At 37.2% G+C, this 21,695-nt stretch overlaps 1 protein-coding gene across 1 annotated transcript in view; it reads left to right on the forward strand.

Annotated features, from left to right (window-relative positions):
- si:ch211-26b3.4 (connector enhancer of kinase suppressor of ras 2) overlaps window positions 1-20,434 on the forward strand; it is an 88,376-nt gene extending 67,942 nt beyond the window's left edge. The window contains exons 13-23 of the mRNA XM_059345812.1: window positions 5,500-5,537; window positions 5,647-5,689; window positions 7,896-7,944; window positions 8,740-8,912; window positions 10,149-10,222; window positions 10,347-10,418; window positions 12,110-12,180; window positions 12,414-12,514; window positions 14,465-15,062; window positions 17,012-17,274; window positions 17,364-20,434. Coding sequence (XP_059201795.1) covers window positions 5,500-5,537; window positions 5,647-5,689; window positions 7,896-7,944; window positions 8,740-8,912; window positions 10,149-10,222; window positions 10,347-10,418; window positions 12,110-12,180; window positions 12,414-12,514; window positions 14,465-15,062; window positions 17,012-17,274; window positions 17,364-17,573 — 1,692 coding nt within the window. The 3' untranslated portion in view covers window positions 17,574-20,434. The remainder of the gene's footprint in view (window positions 1-5,499; window positions 5,538-5,646; window positions 5,690-7,895; window positions 7,945-8,739; window positions 8,913-10,148; window positions 10,223-10,346; window positions 10,419-12,109; window positions 12,181-12,413; window positions 12,515-14,464; window positions 15,063-17,011; window positions 17,275-17,363) is intronic.
- The last annotated feature ends 1,261 nt before the right edge of the window (window positions 20,435-21,695 follow it).

Below are 21,695 nucleotides of genomic sequence, written 5' to 3' on the forward strand. Positions count from 1 at the left end.
TTAAAAAATATATTGTGTTATATTATATATCATATACACATTTTCTCGACATTGTATTTCGACTTTATTCTCATAATTTTAACTTTTTTCTCAAACTTAATAATGTTTAATTTTTTTCTCAAACTTGGTCCTAATCATCTTCCATACTTTGTGCACACATTGATGGAGAAATGCTGTTACATGCCAAATTACAGGAAAGGTTAAAGCTGTATTTTTTTAAGTCAACATATCCTATGATTCAATAAACAACAAGTGATTTTTCACAATAAAATTAATTAACAATTAAAGAAGTTAAATACATAATGTATTCTTGGTCCCAGAGTAGACATACAAATATTTTTTAAAACAGTGGTGAAGGGGGTTTTGCTGATGTTAAATTTTACATTAAAAGTGACACCCTGGTAGCTGATTACATAAGGTATGCAGAAAGACAGAAAAACAACAAACTTGTGCTTCACAGATTTGTACTCATATTTTAGTCCTTAATTACATTTTTTTTTGTGTGTGTGTAAAAAGTTGATTGTACCTCTGTTGACCTCACCGTCCTACATTTATTTAAATTACAGGATCCTTCTTTAGGTTAGGCCAAAGTTTAGGATGTTCAATCTTTGGCATAGTCTGTTTTATAAACCTTTTCAATGTTTTTTGTTAAATAAATGTACCGGAGTTTAAAAAAAATCACAAGTTCAAATATGAGTTTATTTTCTAACTTTTACTAGGCCTTTTTACAACATTTTGGCCTGACCAGTCCCAGTAAGCCACGACAGAGGGACAGAGTGAGTCAGCATGCACAGTACAAAGACCCGAAAACTGAAGCAGCTAAATGGAATTCAGCCATCATTAATTTTATTATTAACCCCTGTGCTTTTCCCACTTCGACGTGATAAAGTGTCTGCTGTGAAAAAGGCCTATTAGTGGCATTAAAATCACCTTCAAGGCTTTAATCCTGACTCACTTACACAACTTTCCTCATCTCACAGAGTTATCTGCGTCCTCTCCGAGGGAGACAGTTTGTGGTGGCGGGATAGGTCATGGTGTTCACACATTCACACACATTGTTTTTTTTGTGTGTATGTGTGTGTGCGTGTGTGTGTGTGTGTGTCAGGTAGAGGAGACAAAGGAGAATGAATGTAATCAGTGTCATTGCATGGCTGCCAGCTTCACGGATCATGTAAATGACAGTGGCACTCTCAAACACGCCCTTTTGTAACTTTTCTTTCATGCACACGCAAGTACACACATACACACACACACACACACACACACAACAACAACACAGGCATACACACACAAACACACAGGGGAGTGCATTTGTATGCAGGGTAGCCATCTCACGACTCATCCTAACTCATCCTAATATCCCCATCTCCTCAGACACGCCTGAGTCTAAATAGGAGTTTATTCTGGACAAACACACACACACTTGCACGCGCACATGCACACAAACACGTATCCCTGTGAGAAGGTGCATGACTCAGCATCAACCAGACCAATTACAAGCGTGACTGACAGACTGTGCTTAAAACACAACGCACGGAAACACACACACACATTCACAGCGCGCTAACAGCTTAGCTAACACCAGCCCTCTCTAACCCTCTCAGCTGTGTGCGTCTCATGGTGGTGACTCATATCTATTCGGTGGCACATCAAGTATACTATCCTGCACTAACAAGCATACGCTAACCTTAATGACCTGCTTGTGTCCGCTCGCTCATTCTCTCTGTATGATTCTTTTCAGAGTACAACTACATTTTAGCAGAAAACATGTTATCTGAACTTACTGAGGGACAATTTGTAGTAAAGATTCATGTCTTTGTCCAGAAGCATCATGTATTTTACTAAAAATGGTCCACAATAACTTTTGTTTGATATCATCAGTGGTGGAAAAAGTATTCAGATCTCTTACTTAAGTAGAAGTACTAATACCACACTGCAGAATTACTCATCCCCCTAATTTTACCCCCTAAAAAATATTACAAGATTAAAGCAAACTTCTCAGAGGAAGATTATGTGATATTATTCCTCAGAATGATACTTTTAAATACTTTTATTTTTGTAACGTTTTGAAGAAGTTTTACTTGTAACTAGGGGTGGGCAATATGGGCAAAACAAAAAAAATCGCAATCATTTTTTAAAATTTTCTGATAATGATAATCTGACGATATCCTTTGAAATGTGATTTCCTTACCAAAAAAAAGCTGTTAAAATACTTCTTTCTTACCAGAACATCTATGGACAGACAATGTTTCAGCTGTTGTTAATTTTGTTTAAACTGAAGCATTCACGAGACTCCCAGTTAAACTTCAATGTAGAGACATTAAATGGGTAAACATCAGTGTGTTTTCTTTTTGAGATATTATAAATACTTATTAATGTAAAATTGCATATCGTCAAAACAATGTTTACGATATTATCGTAGACGATATATATCGCCCACCTCTACTTGTAACAGAGTACTTTCACTGACTTTACTACGTTTGTGAAACAGGTTGTTTTATATATTTCAAATATATTATTGGATTATTATTATAGATTCATTTATGTATGCAGCATTTTACATTTTTCAAGATAGGGCTCATTTTAACTATTTAATATACTGTTATGAGGTTTAATTTATAAAAATTCTTAATTTCTTTAAATTGATCATGTTTTTATGTTAAATTTCGACCTGAAAAGTAACTAAAGCTGTCAGCTAAATGTAGTGGAGTAAAAAGTACAATAATTGCCTCAAAATGTAGTGAAATAGAAGTATCAAGTTACATAAAATGGAAATACTCAAGTAAAGTACACATACCTTAAAATTGTACTTAAGTACAGTACTTGAGTAAATGTACTTAGTTACATTCCACCACTGGATATCATCCACGGCAGCTCCATTATATTCAATAACTTGTGTTACATAATGGATCCTCTCCTGGGTCTATGGGTCCCTGAGCTCGTGCCCAGTAGGCCCATTTATTTAAAAGTGTCTCCCCACTTGGGGCAGAGATTAGCAAAAAAGAGTCTTTAAATAATACCCCAAATTCAGTTAAATACATTTAATTGGGAGGATTAAAGGATTATATATAGGGGTTATTGTCAGATCCAAACATTCGAACATTGCTTAATTAACCCTCAACCCTTACCTTGAAAAAGTTGCTCCGATGTCCTTTGAGGACGGAGATGTCTGGGTCAAAAAAATGCCATAAAATGATGTATTAATATTATTTTTACACTTTCACTGACTTAAGTCTTTGAACCAACTTCAGGTCTCACCATATTCATTTTTTGGAATTTTTAAATAAAATTTTAATACTTTAATACTTTAATAATTTTAATAGTTTGTTTAAATAATGCCACTGTTGTTATGTCTAATAATATCTCCTGTATACTAAATGCTGGCCGCAATTTGTCATTTTTTCTTTACAGTCTGGGGTATGTCAGTGATTCGCTACAACATTGATTTTGATGCAGAGCTCCATAATACAGCAGCAGTAACTCTTGTTAAAACCTGGAAAATATCATGTATTTGCCTCATAGGGCAAACATGAGAAAATGAATCAACATGGTCAAAAATAGTAAAAACTACCATTTTCAAGCCATGGCTTTCTTCTGATATAATAGGATGCATGGCCTCAAGCTGTAATGGCTGTGGGATTGAAACATTTTAAATTTAATTTGTTTTTTATTTTTAGTATATTTATTTTCCAATCAAATATGTGACAGTCCTTTTATATAGAATAAATTACTATTTAACAACACAAAAAACGAAATATTAGACATCATACACAGATAGTACCACACTGCTAAGTTGCCCTTCAGTAACATACTAATAATCTGTTACTTGATCAGTGGTTGAATGTAACTAAGTACATTTTCTAAAGTTCTGTACTTAAGTACAATTTTGAGGTATGCATACTCAAGTATTTCCATTTTATGTAACTTGATGCTTCTACTTCACTACATTTTGAGGGAAATATTGTACATTTTACTCCACTACATTTAGCTGACAGCTTTAGTTACTTTTCAGGTCGAGATTTAACATAAAAACATGATAAATTTTAAGTGAACAGACGTTTTATTAAATTAAACCACATAATAATATATTTAGTGGTTTTAAATGAGCCCAGGCTTGAGAAAATAAACTGCTGCTTACATAATTGCATCAATAATAACAATCTAATAATATATTTGACAACCTGAGTGTGAAATTACTCCACTACAAGTAAAAGTCCTGCATTCAAAACTTACTGAAGTAATAGTACAAAAGTATCAGCATCAAAATGTACTTAAAGTATCAAAAGTAAAAGTACTCGTCATGGAGAATGAACCCACTCAGATTGTTATATAACGTAACTGTATCCCAGATTCTATCAAAATGTCACATTAAATACTCATATAAATGATCATGTTATGATTCCAATTAATGAAAAGTTGTGGAACTAGAATCTAACTTGTTATCTTTCAAACTGTATATTGTTTTAACTGTGTACATTAGCCTTGGGTTTACCAGAGTCGGCAAAAGGACGCTAACGGTGGTAAATTAGCCGTATGCTAACTGTATCCCACTTCGGACACTTGGATCTCCTCAATGTTAAACAATGGGGGCTGCTGAGTTATTTGGGTGAAATTGGATGTTTCTGGCCAAGCCAAATAAATATCACCGTTATCAACCATCGTTATCAACACACCCGGACCATACTTCTGTCCTTCACAATAAAATTCAGTACAGTAAAAATACAGATGTACTTTTAAGATCATCGCCTGAGTGTCGCCCAGATGTTCTTACTACTTTCTCTCATTGGATTTACTTTCGTACTATAATTAGACATGTAAATCTCCATGTACATAAATTAAATTTGACACGTAGATTGGTAAATATGTATAAATTAATTATACCTTCACTGGTGGTGGCAATCTTATTCGATTCTTCAATCTTATTATTATTTGGACAAAAGCATCTGCTAAATGACATGTGATGTAATGTAATGTCATATTACCGTGAAACACCGGAAAGTACAGCATTGCAGATGTGTCCGATTTGGGATATTAGCGCCAAACAGTGTCCAATTTGGGGTACAGTCTAATATATTCTAAATACATTATTAGATCATTATTATTATTGGTGCATTTATGTAAGCAGTGTCTGAATATTCTCAATTTAGAGCTCATTTTAACTATTAAATTAACTGTTATGAGGTTAAATATATAAAAATGTCCAGTCACTTTAAATTGAACATGTTGTTCATGTTAAACCTCGACGTAAAAAGTAACTAAAGCTACATGTAGGGGTCTAAAAAGTAAAATATTTGCCTCAAAATGTAGTGGAGTAGAAGTATAAAGTTACATAAAATGGCAATACTCTAGTAAAGTACAGCATTTGAGTAAATGTACTTAGTTACATTCCACCGCTGATAATTATCTCAAAGGTACATAGAAGAAGTGTGTATGTGAAGGTATGGAGGGTTTTTAGAAGCTTTTTTAATAAAGTCTTTTTTTTTTCCTTCTGTCTCCCAGCGAGGTGCGGACACACTGCGAGCAGACACAACAGACAGGTGAGTCTGTGTTTGTGGTTGTTTGTGGTCCGACCACGTGCTTGTGACTGATGGAAGGAGTTGTAAGAGTCGTTTGTGGTCACATTCAATCCTGTCTGTCCTCCTGCAGGTACTCCGGCTCAGGAAGCTCAGGAGCCGCCTCCATGAGGAAGGTAGGAGAGCTGACCGACTCTGGATCTCTGACATGTTTTCTAAATCTATAGTTCTGATGTTTAATTTACTTGGTTTTTAAATAATGCTGTCTTTCCTGTACATTTTGATTGGACTTGGACATTGAGTGTAGCTGAACGTACAGCCTGACAAGAATAGGAGAGACACCTGAGATGAAATCCATTGGGGACTGTAATAATTAAATAAAAGATGACGGTCGGATGAGGTAAATTGGTTTTCATATTTAGGTTACTGTGACACAGGAAGCTGTCTTAGTCATTAGCCCTCGCTTCTCTTCCAAAGCGCTGTGAGTTGTAGCTTACAATGAGTCAGCCTCGACTAAAAACAGATATTTATTTGGCATTGTTACTGAGATAAATAGTTAGAAGATTAATTCAGCTGTGTTCATTTTGATACCTATAGCCAACACACACAATTTTGAATTTGATTTTGACATTTTCTTTTTTATCTTCTTTAGCATTAGATGGTGTACATTTTGTGTGCGTGAACACAAATTGTGCCATGCCACTGTTCTGATGGCCCAATACTCCGAAATCTAATACGTCAGCCCACTGCTCCAAAGGCCAAAGCCTCCTCTGAAAACATATCATAGCAGTATTATTATATTAGTGTATTTTGAAGTGATCATTTTAACCAAAATCATGATCTTTCTTAAGAAAGACATCAGAATCAGTGGTGGAAGAAGTATTCAGGTCTCTGACTTCAGTAAAAGTACTAATACCACACTGTGAACTGTGAACTAACTTCACTACAAGTACTTAACATATCAAAAATAAAAGTACTTGTTATGCAGAATGGACCCAGTCCTTGTTTTATATATTCTAAATATATTATTAGATTATTAATATTGATGAATTTATGTTAGCAGCGATTTTCTGCTGTCAATGTTAGGGCTCATTTTAACTATTTAATATACTTTATGTGGTTTAATTATCAACATGCGTAATCACTTTAAACTGATCATGTTTTTGTTAGCAACCGCCTTTTTAAGGACACGTAAAAACAAAATTCACAAGTGGGGGTATTTACTAGTGGTGGAATGTAAATAAGTACATTTACTCAAGTATTGTACTTAAGTAGAATTTTGAGGTACTTGTACTTTACTTGAGTATTTCCTTTCTATGTGACTTTATACTTCTACTTCACTACATTTTGAGGCGAATATTGTCCTTTTTTTAGCTGTAATCTTTAATTACTTTATAGGTCGAGATTTAACATAAAAACAATATCATGTTTCATATCATGATCAATTTAATATGATTACACATTTATAAATTAAACTTCATAACAGTGTATTTAGTGGTTAAAATGAGCCCTGGCTTGAGAAAATACACAATTGCATCAATAATAATAATAATAATAATCTAATAATATATTTGAAATATATTTGACAACCTGAGTGGGGCCGTATTGCAACAAGTACTTCTACTTTTGATACTTTAAGTACATTTTGATGCTGATACTTTTGTACTTTTACTTCAGTAAGTTTTGAATGCAGGACTTTTACTTGTAGTGGAGTAATTTCACAGTGTGGTATTAGTACTTTTAGTACTTTTACTGAAGTAAGAGGCCTGAATACTTCTCCCACCACTGGTATTTACTTATGTGTATTATGTCGTACAACAAAACATGACCATCTCTTATTAACCTTGTGTCAGATATCAAACCAAACACCCATTAAAAATCCTTTGAGAGGTTAAACATCAGTTCCCAATTTAGGAAGTCCCTATTGCTGTATAACAGCCATTACTGAGGTTCTAACTCTTTTGTTACACTGCATTTTAGCATTTACATTATCACAGAATTGTTACGGTCCTGAAGGATACGTTTCTAATCTAAGTAGTGGAAATCTCGAACCTGTTTGATGTGTTTCGGTGTTTTCAGATGACTAAAAGTAGTAGCTGGGGTGAAACAGATCACAGCACCCTGACTACACTGTGGGTTTTAGTCTCTGCGGCATACAGCTTTCATTCCTCCATCACAGGTTGTAGGTCACTTCCTGGCTGTAGCAGTTTTAGTTTTGTGATCCCTCTGTGCCTGTAATCCTCTCTGCTGTGAGCCAGATCAAATAAAAATAAGCTAAACATGGAGAGTGAACTCGCTGCAACCTCGCTACGTGCATCAACACCAACCTAGATATTTTTTTAGAGCTAACGTGTTTTTTCTCTCTCTTTTTCTCCCCTCCAGTCTTTCCATTACACCTCTCTAAGAACGAAAACCAAAAAGAGAAGTAAAGGTAGAGATTTTCTTTTCTCTTATGTATGATGTTTACATTCCTACCACTGTGTATCTATAGCATATAACATAGGTAGCTCAAGAAACCTTTTTTTTTACAACAAAAGTAAATTTTTGAACCCCAAAGTAAGCCTGACGAACTTTAGGTGCTGTATAATTGATGTAATATACTGTAAAAAAAATGAAAGAAAAGAAAGAAATTAGAGTATAACATTGTCAAATTGCATGAAAAATATGGCCTAAATTATAAATTACATATCACCATAGTAGACATTTTTAATTACCGTAAATCAAGGAATAGTACAAAACTTTTGAAAAACTGTAGAAAACACAGTTTTACTGTAAAAATATAAAAAGTTCTTGTAAAATTAATGGAGAAATACCATATTGTCACAAGGACACAATTACTTTAAAATAAAGGGACTTCTCAGTCTAAATTATAGTTTTTTGCTGATATTTACATTTAAATTTACAGTAGAAAATCCATTCACTGTAATTTTAAGGTGAAGTTCTGGCAACCACAGCTGCCGGTATTTTACTGTAAATTAAACAGATTTTTATTTACAGTGTACTCTTAAAATGGGGATTCAAAGGTTCACAATGCCTTCTGATTTTCCATGAACAGAGTCCTACAGTACAGTAGGCTCCTGCAGACTTGAAAAGCCTTTTTTGATTCTGCCTGTTAGTGCCAGACTAGAACCGCTAGATAAATGAAACACTTCCCTTTTATTACTAGTGTGTTTCTTAATTCAATTCCAAATGCTATGAAAATTACTTTCCTCTCATCTGTCTGCAGGTTCCCTCACTAGTGCCAGTCGAAGGAGAATCTCCTGTAAGGACCTGGGCCACGGAGACTGTGAGGGCTGGCTGTGGAAGAAGAAGGACGCTAAAGGCTACTTCACTCAGAAATGGAGGAAGTACTGGTTCATCCTCAAAGAATCCTGCCTCTACTGGTACACCAACCAAAACGTAAGGAATCACAATCAGCTGTAGTTATGTCCTCAAGCCTCCAGTTTTCACATTAAAACACCTTTTATTCAGGTTCAAGACAAAACTAATGTATAGAACTCTTTACATACTCCACAAAAACAGAGAAATGTGTTCTTGTTCTCAAGGTGGCAAGAACAAGAAAAAAAATCTTTCTGACCAGGAGATTTCATACTTCAAAACTCGAAACTTGAAACACTCATTCTAATTCAGATTTCTCACAAATCAAACAATAGTTCTTGGACACCACAAAAGAACAAAGTTCTGCCCAGATGATGGGTCAAGACCAGAGAAATGTGTTCTCTCTCCCAGGGCTGCAAGAACAGAATGATGCCATTCTGTTCTTGCAGCCCTGTGAGAGAGAACAAAATTCCCTGTTCTTGCGGAGTATTTATTAGCCTTAACAGTAAGATATTACAAAAATAGGGGAATTAAAGATTCTGTGTGGAAAAAGCTATATAACGTCAGAGAAAATAACCCATTTGATGTCAAGTCAAGTCAAGTCACATTTATTTGTAGAGCCCAAAATCACAAATGACCGATTTGCCTCAAAGGGCTTCACAGACTGTAGATGGTATGACACCCTCTGTCCTTAGACCATCACATCAGCCAGGGAAAAACTCCTCAAAAAATAATTTTAACAGGGGAAAAAGAAGAAGAAACCATCAGGGTTATCTCAAGTTAAGCCAAAAAGCTATAGATATTTTATTTAGTATAATGTAAGACAAGGAAAGGAGCACATTTCCACATCTCAGAAGCTGAAACTATCTATTGGTGAGCATTTTTTCTCTAAAAATGTACTGAAATTTGCAAATGAAATTTCTGTTCATCGAGTGCTTGATTAATCAACGACAGCTCTAACTCAAGTGGATCTGTTCAAGGTGTTCAGAGCAGTTTAACATCAAACAAACACAAAACTCACTTTAAGGATGTTTGTATTATTGGACTATTTGAATTATTTGAAGGAAAAGAGCTGAAAATGAACTGTAAATGTGATCATTTGTTTATATTTCTCGCTTTTAAAGCCAAAGATAGTCATATCTCTTCAATCTCTTTCATGTCAAGTGGTGAAAGGAGCCTTTATAAACAACATATGTTGTTTTCATATGCTCGACTAGAGAAGTACCATCCAAAATAAAATTGGTATGTCAGTATGTATGACATTTTGTTCCCGGTGTTGATGATGTACCACCACTCTCCATCTGTCTCCGCCTGCAGGATGAGAAGGCTGAGGGCTTCATCAGCCTCCCTGAGTTCAGAATAGACCGAGCCATAGAGTGCAGACGGAAATTGTGAGTGTCCCTCACATGTCGCCGAAATTACTAATCAAGCATATTTGCTCTCACCCACACAACATGAACACACACACACACACACGCACACACGAACATACTAATCAGTCTTCTTCTCCTGCAGCGCCTTCAAAGCCTGTCATCCCAAAATCAAGAGCTTCTTCTTCGCCACAGATTGTCTTGAGGAAATGAACAGGTGAGTGTCTCTGTGAGTCCCTGTGTGTGTGTTTGTGTCTTAATGTGGACAACAGTCAGATTCTGGGGACGTCACGTGTCCTTTTCATGAATATTTTAGCTGAGTAAACCAAGTTTACACAAGGCAACAGCCCACACAACACTGTGCATGAATAAGGCATGAACCTGGAGCTCTGTTGTTAAATGTGGGACTGTGTATATGTGTGTAAATGTGTGTGTGTCACGTGTGTGCTGGTGTGAGAGAGAGATCGTAGTGATATTTGCAGGAGTGCTATCTGATGAGCTCTAATTATCCACACCTCTCCTCAATGACATGGGGAGATAATTGGGGGAGAGTAATTAACCAGCTATATTTGACTTCCATACTGCGCTGAGAGGTTCGTGTGTGAAAGCGCCGCTCTGCATTTCTATACATGTGTGAATTAGTGGGGGCTGTATAGGCAGCACAATAATTATGTCTGGGAAATATATTGAGGCTTTTTGTGCACTTACCTGTGGATTTGAAAAAGAAAATGTTAACATGTGTGTATTTATTTTTTACATTTAACGGGTTATGCATACATATCAGAACATATGCCGTTCCATTTTTTAAAAAAAAGTAAAATCATTGAATACACGAAAAAACATGAAATTAAACACAGCACTCTCTTCAATTACAACATATCTCATTATATAAAATATAGAATTAAAATATAAGAAATTTAAATGAATAGTACATTTTTTAAACCCTCAAAAATAACAAAAATTAAAATCAACGATTACACATTACACATCATATAAAGTAATATAATAATAATAAAATAAATATATCCTTTGAAATTAAAAAAATCTAATTAACAAAGAAAAGAAACATGAATCCAAACATAGAACTGTCTTCAATTACAACATATGTCATTATATAAAATATAATATATACATATATACATATACATATATTTTAAATGCTCATAAATTAAAAAAAACACAAAAAAAGGCATGGAATTAAAACACAGCACTCTTTTCAACTACAACATGACATGACATTATATAGATTAAAAATATTTTTATACAAAATCTAAATAAAATAAATAAAAACAAAGCTAAAAAAACAAACTAAGACACAGTAAAATCACAGTCACACATGTAACAGAGTAGGGCGCACCTTCCTCACAAAAAAAACATGAAACTGACTATGGACAAGTACCTCATGCAACCTCACGTCGAAAAAACAAGTAAAAAAGCTTCTTCTTAATGTGGAAGTTGCTTCCACATTAAGTACAATGAGTTTCCTGTTCCTCGTGCACAGACCGAGCCTCTATTCTTAGCAGCGACCTTATTATCAGGTGTCTGCAGAGAGTCAGGACAGGACAAGCCCGGGTTCTGACGGAGGGGTAGGACGAGGACAGGAAGCGTGGATTTGGAGAAGGAACGCCATCTGAGACTCAGTGTTGAGAGAGACTGGGACGAAGGATTGTCACTTCTCTCTTTGTGCATCCATCTCTCTAATTACCGCGATGCTTTTCTCTCCTCATCAGGGGGATGGAGTCAGTTAGACAGATATCAACTGTTAAGAGACACCGCTTGAATTATTTAAAGTGAAAGTTTTTTATTCATTCCCAAGTTTAACCCACTCCTCCACTCTGCTCCTCTTATCATCTCTCCTCTGATGCCTCCCTTTACATCCTTTTTATGTCTTTTCTTTGTTTCCTGTAGGTGGATGAACCGGCTGGGACTAGCTGCTATTGGATACACACCAGATGACAAAGTTCCACGCCCCGATGAAGGTGAGACAGATGAAATTGGCTAAATATGAATATGAAAATACGAATTGGCACTTATTGATGCACTAATGGCTCTTATTGCACTATACCTTGATTGTTTGCTTTTATTCTTCCTGTAAGTGACTTTGGATAAAAGCGTCTGCTAAATGACTAAATGTTAATGACCAACTTTACCCTTTTTCGTTCATGAATTGCTAACATATACGTGTGTGTCTCCATCTTTATCTCCATGTCAGACTACTGGAGTGAGAGCGATCAAGACGAGGTCGATGGCTCGATGACACTCAAGCAGGAGGGACCCTCATCCCTCTGTGACACTTACCACCGCACGCCATCAGTAAGTCCACGCACGCACACACACACACACACACACACACACACACACACACACTCGACATTTCCTTTTGCAGTGTTTCATTCTGATAGAATATTTTATTCCTAAAAGCCCCACAGTTTTCCGAGCTGCGTAGACCGGAGCTCTCAGCATTAATAAAACATCAGAGTGTGAGAGTATCTGGTTTGGTAAGCAGCCGAGACCATCGCTTGTCTGTGTTCTACTGCCAGAACTTTTTCACTATCTGACCTCTAGGTGGCGACAAATTGCCATCATATCTTTGAAACATACAGGTGCATCTCAATACATTAGAATATGATGGAAAGGTCCATTTCCAGTAGTTCAAGTCAAATAGCCCTAACCAAGTATTGAGTCATATAGATGGACATACTTTTCAGAGGCCAACATTTACATATTAAACACACTTTTTAAAATTGGTCTTTTGTAATATTAAATATTTTTTGAGACATTAAATTTTAGGTCTTCATTAAATGTAAGCCATAATCATTATACTTAGAAGAAATTAAATAAATTAAGACATCAGATGTTTCATTCTGTGTGTAATGAATCTATATAATATGATATTTCCCAAATTTAAGATGAATTTCTGACATAAATAAACGTTTCTATGATATTCTAATTTATTGAGATGCACCTGTAATGTCCCACTGAAATAGACTGAGAGGCATGGACAGATTATAAGACAATGGGCCCCTGGGCCCCGACATGCAAAAGGCCCCAACATGTGTCCTACACAGGAGAAAGACTTTATAATTGCCCCTTTTTGTAGATGTTTGGTGTCTCTTTGTTGTCATTGTGTGTCTCTTAGTAGTTGTTTTGTGTCACTTTTTAATTATGTTGGTCTTTTGTGTCGTTTTTGTTTGTTTTTTTGTGTTTATTTTGCCCCTTTTATAGTCATTTGCATCTATTTTGTATCTCTTTGACGTCATTTTGTGTCAATTAGTAGTTGTTTGGTGTCTCTTTGTTGTCATTGTGTGTCTCTTTGTATTTGTTTTTATGTTACTTTTTAATTATGTTGGTCTTTTGTGTTGTTTTTTTGTTTGTTTCTTTGTGTTTCTTTTGCCCCTTTTATAGTCATTTGTATCTATTTTGTATCTCTTTGAAGTCATTTTGTGTATCTTGGTAGTTGTTTTTTTGTCACTTTAATTGTTTTGGTCTTTTTTGTATTTTTTGTTTTGCCCTTTTGTATAGTCATTTTGTGTCTCTGTAGTTGTTTTGTATCTCTTTGAAGTAATTTTGTGTCTCTTCATAGTCATTTTAAGTGTCTTTGTGGTTGTTTTGTGTCACTTTTGACACAATTTTCTTCTATGTATATTTTGTTTTGTTTTGACCCATTTTATAGTCATTTTGTGTCTCTTTGTAGTTATTTATTGTGTCTTTGTGGTCATTTTTTGAGTCTCTTCCTGGTTGGTATGTGTCTCCAGGGACATTTTGCAGTGACACTTTAAGCCCATAGACCTGTGCCCTGTAGGCCTGTTCAGTAATCTCTCCTTGTCAGAAGATTTTCATACATGAAGCTCCGGTGGAACTGGTACCATGTTTTCCCAGACGAGCCATACGACAGTCATTCTGCCATCCCATTGCTTTTTTGCTCTCATCTTTTGTTATCTTTCTGCTCTTTATATATTCCTGTCCTTCTTTCTTCTCTCCTTCCTTGCACACATCCTCCCTCTCCTTGTTTTGCGGGTCACATTTTCTGTCTCTGTGCTCACATTCTGTCTTCTGTCCTCCCTCTGCACTCCAACCTGTCCACCTCACACACCCTTGGGCCTTCAGGCTAACTTTCTTCACAGTTATGACCAGTTGCCCCGTTCAGTCAGCTCCATGAGCCTTATGCGCTCCACTCCGTCCCCTCTCCCTCCATCAATGAGTGCCTCCACCTCCCCCATCCCTCCACAGATGGTCTCTTCCACCTCCCCTCTCCCTCTCCAGGTCAATTCCTCTAGCCCCTTCCCGGAGCCCAAGCACGGCAGACACTTCTCCAGCGAGTCGACGCACTCCCACTCCTCGGCCGAGGACCAGCGTGGAGACGGCATGGGCATGGGCACTGGCACCGGCAGCACCAGTACCCACTCGTCCGGCTGCCGCTCCTCCCATCGTGAGCGGCGTTCCTGGCAGGACCTCATCGAGACCCCTCTGACCAGCGCGGGGCTGCACTTCCTCCAGACGGCGCCGGGGGAGAGTGATTACGGGGGCCTGATGGGGACCATGCCTGGAGAGATGGGGCTGTACGGAGGGCTGGGCAGACAGGGCATGTCCCCCGAGAGACGGAGGCAGGCCACGCTGCCCGTACGGAGACACCACGCCGCAGAGAGAGACAGGGACCGGGACGGGCCCTTCCCTCTGGAGCGGGGGCCACACACGCACAGCCACACACACCGACGCTCTCACAAGCAGCGCAGCCAGAGTCTGCCCAGGAACAGAGACCCCATGCCGGGGAAGCTGTTACACACCTCAGCTCATATGGAGGAGAGGAGCGAGGACGAGGAGGCAGAGGGGCAGGCTGCAGATATGCTGGAGGGGGAGGAGGGTAAGGAGATGATTTCTGTTTTATACCAGGAGAGGAGCTGGAGGGCAGACAAACTAAAAAAAAAAAAAAAAAAAAATGTATTTATTAATTGATGTTACTACTACATGCAACAATTTATTTAACTTATTTAACATGCTAAAATATATTTTCTCCAATGTGCAATATTATAGTAATATATAGTAGTAAAAAATGCAAAGTACTCTCAGAAAAACAAACAAACACAAAAAATATATTAATAATAAACGCCAAATAGCAGAAATGTATGTATAGAATGTGTATAGAATGTATGTATATCTCTTATTTTTTATATTCTTAATCTGTTTTTATATCCATGTGTCTGTATCTTGAGCTACTGTGACAATTAAATTTCCCCACTGCGAGATAAAGAAAGTCATATCTTATCTTATCTTATCTTATCTTATCTTATCTTATCTTATCTTAAAACTCGTGAAAAGGTCCTTTAAACAACAGAACAAGAAACACATTATAAAAATTGCATTACAATAGATGTAAGAATAAGGGATAAAAATAATAAATAAAAATAATAAATAGATAGATAGAGATATATATTTCTACTACCAATAATAAAAAACAATAAAAGCAGCCCTATCAGCAGTCAGATCAGAGCAATAGACTTTTGAGTAGCTCATGACTTAACTTTGTGTAATATTAAAAAGCCAGATTTAAAAAGGATAGAGGGGAAATTAACCTGGAGTTGCTATTGGGGTCAGAGGACACATATATAATATATATTACACAATGGTGGAAGAAGTATTCAGATCCCTTACTTCAGTAAAAGTACTAATACCACATTGTGAAATTACTCCACTACAAGTAAAAGTCAGGCATTCAAAACTTACTGAAGTAAAAGTACAACAGTATCACCATCAACATGTACTTAAAATATCAAAAGTAAAAGTAATGTTAGACAGAATGAACCCATTCAAATTGTTTCATATGTTGTAAATATATTATTAAATTATTATTATTATTGATTAATTTATGTAAGCAGTGTTTTACTTCTGTCAATGTAGGGCTCATTTTAACTATCTAATATACTGTTATGTGGTATAATTTATAAACATGCATAATCACTTTAAATTGATCATGTTTTATGTTCAATCTTGACCTAAAAGGTAAGTAAAGCCATCAGCTAAATGTAGTGGAGTAAAAAGTATAATATTTGCCTCAAAATGTAGTGAAGTAGAAGTATAAAGTTACAAATGGTATCTAATCCATGTATTGGTTGAGGAAGTCATGAATTTAAAATGTCACTGAAGTAAAAGTATTATATGCAAAATGTTCATAAAGTATCAAAAGTAAAAGCACTTAAGATGTCGAAAAAGGGCTCCTCAGTGTAAGAACGTTTCACTGCTGAAGTGCTCTTTAACAGCTCATAAATAATACTGAACTTGTTTTATATCCTTCTATTTCTAGACTTTTCTAATTTTATGGAAATTGCTTTTATGATTGTATAATTTTGAAGTGATGGTTGTTTTATAAATCACGTTTGAATACAATGGATGTTCATAAGCACTATATCTGTTTTAATGCAGCACTGCACCTCCCAAATAAGTACGTTAGGATCTCTGTTATTGGAGTTTTATTCTTCATAAAACTAAAACAGGAAGTGTTTTATTTTTGAATTACTTTTTGGCATAAAAGAAGAACAAATACTTGTTAATAGCCCATTTAATCTAGAATAAGTTCCCTAATTTGACGTATTAACACAGCTTTATGATCATTTCTGTATGTAAGAGGTGATATCTAGACATTTTCCATGGTTTTCTTAATAATAATCAAAATCATTATCAAGAAAACCATGGATAATATCTAGATATCATGAACAAGAAATTGAAGAAAACAAGGGTGGTCTAATATGTTTGTGTCTGTGTATCCACTTCTAGCAGTGAACCTGACTCTGACCTCTCCTCTCCTTGGTGTCTCAGACCTGCGGGAGTTGAGAGTTGAGAGCAGAGAGAGGAGGGTGTCAGAGGGACGGGAGCGGCGGGTTTCAGAAGGCCGTGAGCCGGAGCCACTGGACGGACTAGAGCAGCTGTACCGGGCCCTGGAGCAAGCCAATGTGACGGCCCTAGGAGACCCAAGACCCTGCAGCAGGCAGGAGTTCCGACGTTGTTTCACTCAGAGAGCCAGGGACCCTCTGCTCAACGACAGGCTGCACCGGGTCCGAGCCCTCCGCAGCACCCTGAAGGTAGCACAAACAGAGGACACAAGGGATTTAAAGAAGAAGTAGATGTTTGAGGATTCAATGTGGTAACTCCCCGGTGTGTTTTTGTCCAGGCCAAAGAGTCGGAGCTGGCAGTAATCTGTGCCCTCCTGGAGGACCCTGGCCTGTGCTCCCAGACCTTCAGAGAGTGGAAGCAGTGGCACAGCGAGCTCTACTCAGACATCTGCCAGCTCAGTCCAGGCACCAACGGCCAGGACGACCTCTCCCCGCTGGCCGCACCTCTCATGACCCACACACACTCCTTCATCGAGACACATGTGTGAGAGAGAGAACTGATAAACACACACACAGACACACACACACACACACACACATACACTGACAGACACGCACACACACACACACAGCTTTACATTATCCTCTCTCCTGATCACAACTCTGAGCACGCACTGACACAAACACACACACAGAAACACACATTGTAAGATGTGTAAATATCATAGAGGGAACAGTCTGAGACCTGCGTGTATGAACTTTTGATAATCCTGAGGACCCCACAGGGTGCCTATTGCATGCCTGAACAGAAAGCATTAATCTTCCTTTGTCTATGGAACTCAGCATAAACTCCACACGCTTGTCGAGCAAAATTGGGAAAAAAAGGAGACTTTTTAAACATGTCCATTCCTTTGTATTCTCTTGGTTTTGCTATATATATTTTTGTTCCTGTTGATTTCAGGGGGCAGGGGGAGCTATGTAGCAGCAATACAGAGGAGAATCCTTTTCACCACAGCACTGTACTTTTGTACTGATGAACTTTGCACCCAGAGCCACCAGTTCTCCCCCTTTCCCTCTCTCTATATATATCTTTTGTTCTCTCACTGCATATCTCGCCGACTTACAGGGACCTCACTTGTTATTCCAGGCTGATCTGACGGGGGAAAGTATAAGGGACTTTTCGTATAAGACTGTGAAAGGTAGCCATCAATGCCGGTTTTTAGCTAGAACCGATGAGTGTCATGAGCATTGAGGAACCATTGTGCTGGGTAGTTGCACACTATTTCAAACTGTGAACTGTTAAAGAAAAAACACAATTTTATCTGCAGAAGGAGGCTCCTCTGATAGAGTGCAATTCTACATTTCAGTTTGCATTCTCTCTCCCTCTCTTTCTTTCTCTCTCTCTGTGTTTCTGTCCATCTCCTCCTTCTCATTTCCTATTTTTTTTGTTTCCTCTCTCTCTCTCTCTCTAGTCGTTAAAGACTTGTGTATATGTGTATACTGCTGTGTATACTGATGTAAATGTTTGCGTTCCACTACCACTGTGATATGCTTCTAGAGGTAGCGGAGGGAAGACAGAGAGTATGTATTTGCGTGGGTGCAAAACTTTTTTCTTTTTTTGTTCTTTTTTCTTTTTTGGTTCTTTACAGCGAATGCAAGAGCTAGAGAGTTCTTTTCAAAGGAGTCACTCACTACAAAGAATGCACTTTCTATATCTCTATATCTCATTGGCTGCATCACAGGGTCTATGTCTCATCGGCCTCTTTACCATTGCTGTTCAAAATATCAGGTAAAAGCATTTGCCGTCTCATTTTCTAAAGATTTGTGTACAGTCTACAAATATATTTAAACATAGAAGAATATATAAATCTATTTACGTTTTGTGTCATAGATATAATGTAAAGTATGATGTATTCTATGCCAAGGTTTTGCAGTGTCCCCCTCTTCACTCTGTAGACGCAGGGTGTTCAGCAGTTGAACAACTAGGAGGCAGACAACCACCATCATCGACAGTTAATTGACGGTTTTTACTGGTTTACATCACGGCTGACCCTTCTCCTGGTGACGTGTTGCATGAGAAAAAGTCCTGGGACTGATTTGATTGGACAGGGTAAAATATTGTGGATCATTTGTGTTCTTTTTTCTTTCCCTTTTTTTATCTTCCTCTCATGATTGCAAGATAATTAGACTTGTAGCGCATGATACATGCAAAAGTACTGTTGAAGAATGACCTTTTTTTATTTGTATGTTCATAGATTTGAAGTTCTGTTTTCATTAGATAGTGTTTAAAGACACACACTGTACAATGACTGAGAGGCTTTTTTTAGCTCCTCGGTTGATCTAATGCAGATCCTCCTTTAGCATCCTACCAGGAGGTTTTCAATTTGATGTTTTGGTTTACATAGAAAGGCTGACACGTGTCTAAAGGCTTCAGGAATCGGAGATAAGATTCAAAAAGAAAGCTATTTCGACATTCCCTCCAAGCATATGGTTGATACTGGGCGGTCAGAGACCTCTACACTAAATGGTTCTGTAATGTCTGTGAAACCCGGATGAATCATTTCATCTGCAATATCAGGCCAAGGACTCAACGGTGCCCCCCAGTGTCGGAGACTCTGAGAGACATGCGTAGCACCTGCTGCATCCAGCACTATCTGTACTTATTCATTCATACTTTACTGTAGTTCTTTGTAGGTTCAGGTTTTTCATCATGTCACACTGTCGTGAAATATCAAAAACACACCCCAGAGATATAGCTCATGTTTTTTGAATGGTTAATTTGAGAGTACCACAAAGAAACTAAATGATGCAAGCACTTTCCCTGTGCCTCCCAACCCTCTCTTTGGCAACGATGGACTGACTATACTGGCGATCCTACACACACACAGCTGTAGATGAGTTACAATACAGTTTTAGTCTGCAGACCTCTCTCCGTTTCTCATCTGTAGTGCTCTTCTTTTTTTCCAACAGCCGCTCCGCAGAGCAGGCGACAAACTGTAGATTAAGAAGTGCGAGTTATGATTTGTAGGCACAGACTGTGTTATCCCTCCCAGATCTTTGTGTGTGTGTGTGTAGACCTGCAGAAACAGGCCGAAAAGGGAGATTCCACTGTGTGTTCTTTCAGGGGTGTACACCTCATGGTACATTGCACAGGTGTGTAAGATGTAAGTTGCACTGCGACATTAAAAAAGGAACATATTGCTCTTTTTCAAGGATAATATTAGCTTACTGTTATTCTGTACATTAAACTGACTAAAGATGATATTAAAAAAGAAAGAAAATGACATTTATTCTTCCTAAAGTAGCCTTTTTTGGTTTCATATATATGAATATATATTACAAAAAATACAGATTGTAAACTTAAGTTGTTAAACTTTGACTTCAATAAACTGAATCCTCTGCACTATGAGCTATGATCTGTTTATGTGTACCTTTTCTTGGATTTATTGAAACAGCATTGCAGTGTGTTATGTGTGCTTATGTTACCAGGAACAAGATGAAGATGAAGATTTCAAGTTAAGGCTATCCAGTAAACCACGAGCCCATGCTATTTGTTCTAAAGCTGATGTGTATGTCTAAAATGTCCTTCAGCAAACTGAACACTTATCTGCTCCCTCTTTGTAAGCATCCACCTAAAAATAACTACTAAAAGTATGCATGCACTACTATGCATCCACCCATGGCATCCATTTCATGCCAGATTAATCTGTCAGGGCAAAACATGACTGTTGGGCCATTACTTTCTGCAACCAGTGTACTTTTGACACACAGTCCTTTTATGGGACATGGCCACAAAATTAGGTAGTAAAGCCATATTTACCTCAGTTAATACTGTACTCAAGTTGTGCCAATTCCCATAAAAAATTACAATCAATTGAGTAACGAAAAACACCAGACTTGCTGTAAACCAGTAGTGGGACCCCTGGACAGGTGCCTGTCTTGCCTTGCCCCTGATCTCATGCACGTTTACTTTATATATGGAAGAGACGTTCAATCCCAGACCCAATAGTGCAGATCTTCTTTCTCACAAAGTACGCACTGAAAATCTTGCAATGAAATTGAAGCTAATGCTAGCTTGTTGTTTTTTGCTGTCTACATGCATGCAGCCTCTTATACACTCCTTTTGGATTCTGTGTCCCACAGTGCTTTACAATTTATAACCAACTCAGATTCCTATACTCCTCATTTTATACTTTATGATTATGAAGACAGACTGTCACTGTGTCTCAAACAAAATGCTCTTACTTTGATCATCTGCAACGCAAACTAAATCTTAAAAATCTAGTTCCATTGGAAAAATGTAATGCCATGTTAAAAGTTTGTGTTGACTATTTCTTTCAGTATCTTGGAATAATTATTCATGCATGACTTATTGTGCAGTTCTATTTCAATAAGCATGAATGAGGTATTATTATTATTATTATTATTATTATTAGAGCTGCAACAATTATTCCATTAATCGAACAACAATTGATTATTAAAGTTATCGTCAACTATTTTGATAATCGAATAATTGGTTGGAGATGTTTTTTTAAAGACAACAAGTCCAAATTCTCTGAATTCAGCTTCTTCAATGTGAATATTTTTGGTTTCTTTGTTCCTTTATGGCAATAAACTGAATATCTCTTTGGTTTGTGGACAAAACAAGAGATTTGAGGACGTCATCTTGT

Source organism: Centropristis striata, chromosome 12, assembly GCF_030273125.1.
Source record: "Centropristis striata isolate RG_2023a ecotype Rhode Island chromosome 12, C.striata_1.0, whole genome shotgun sequence".
Classification (NCBI taxonomy): domain Eukaryota; kingdom Metazoa; phylum Chordata; class Actinopteri; order Perciformes; family Serranidae; genus Centropristis; species Centropristis striata.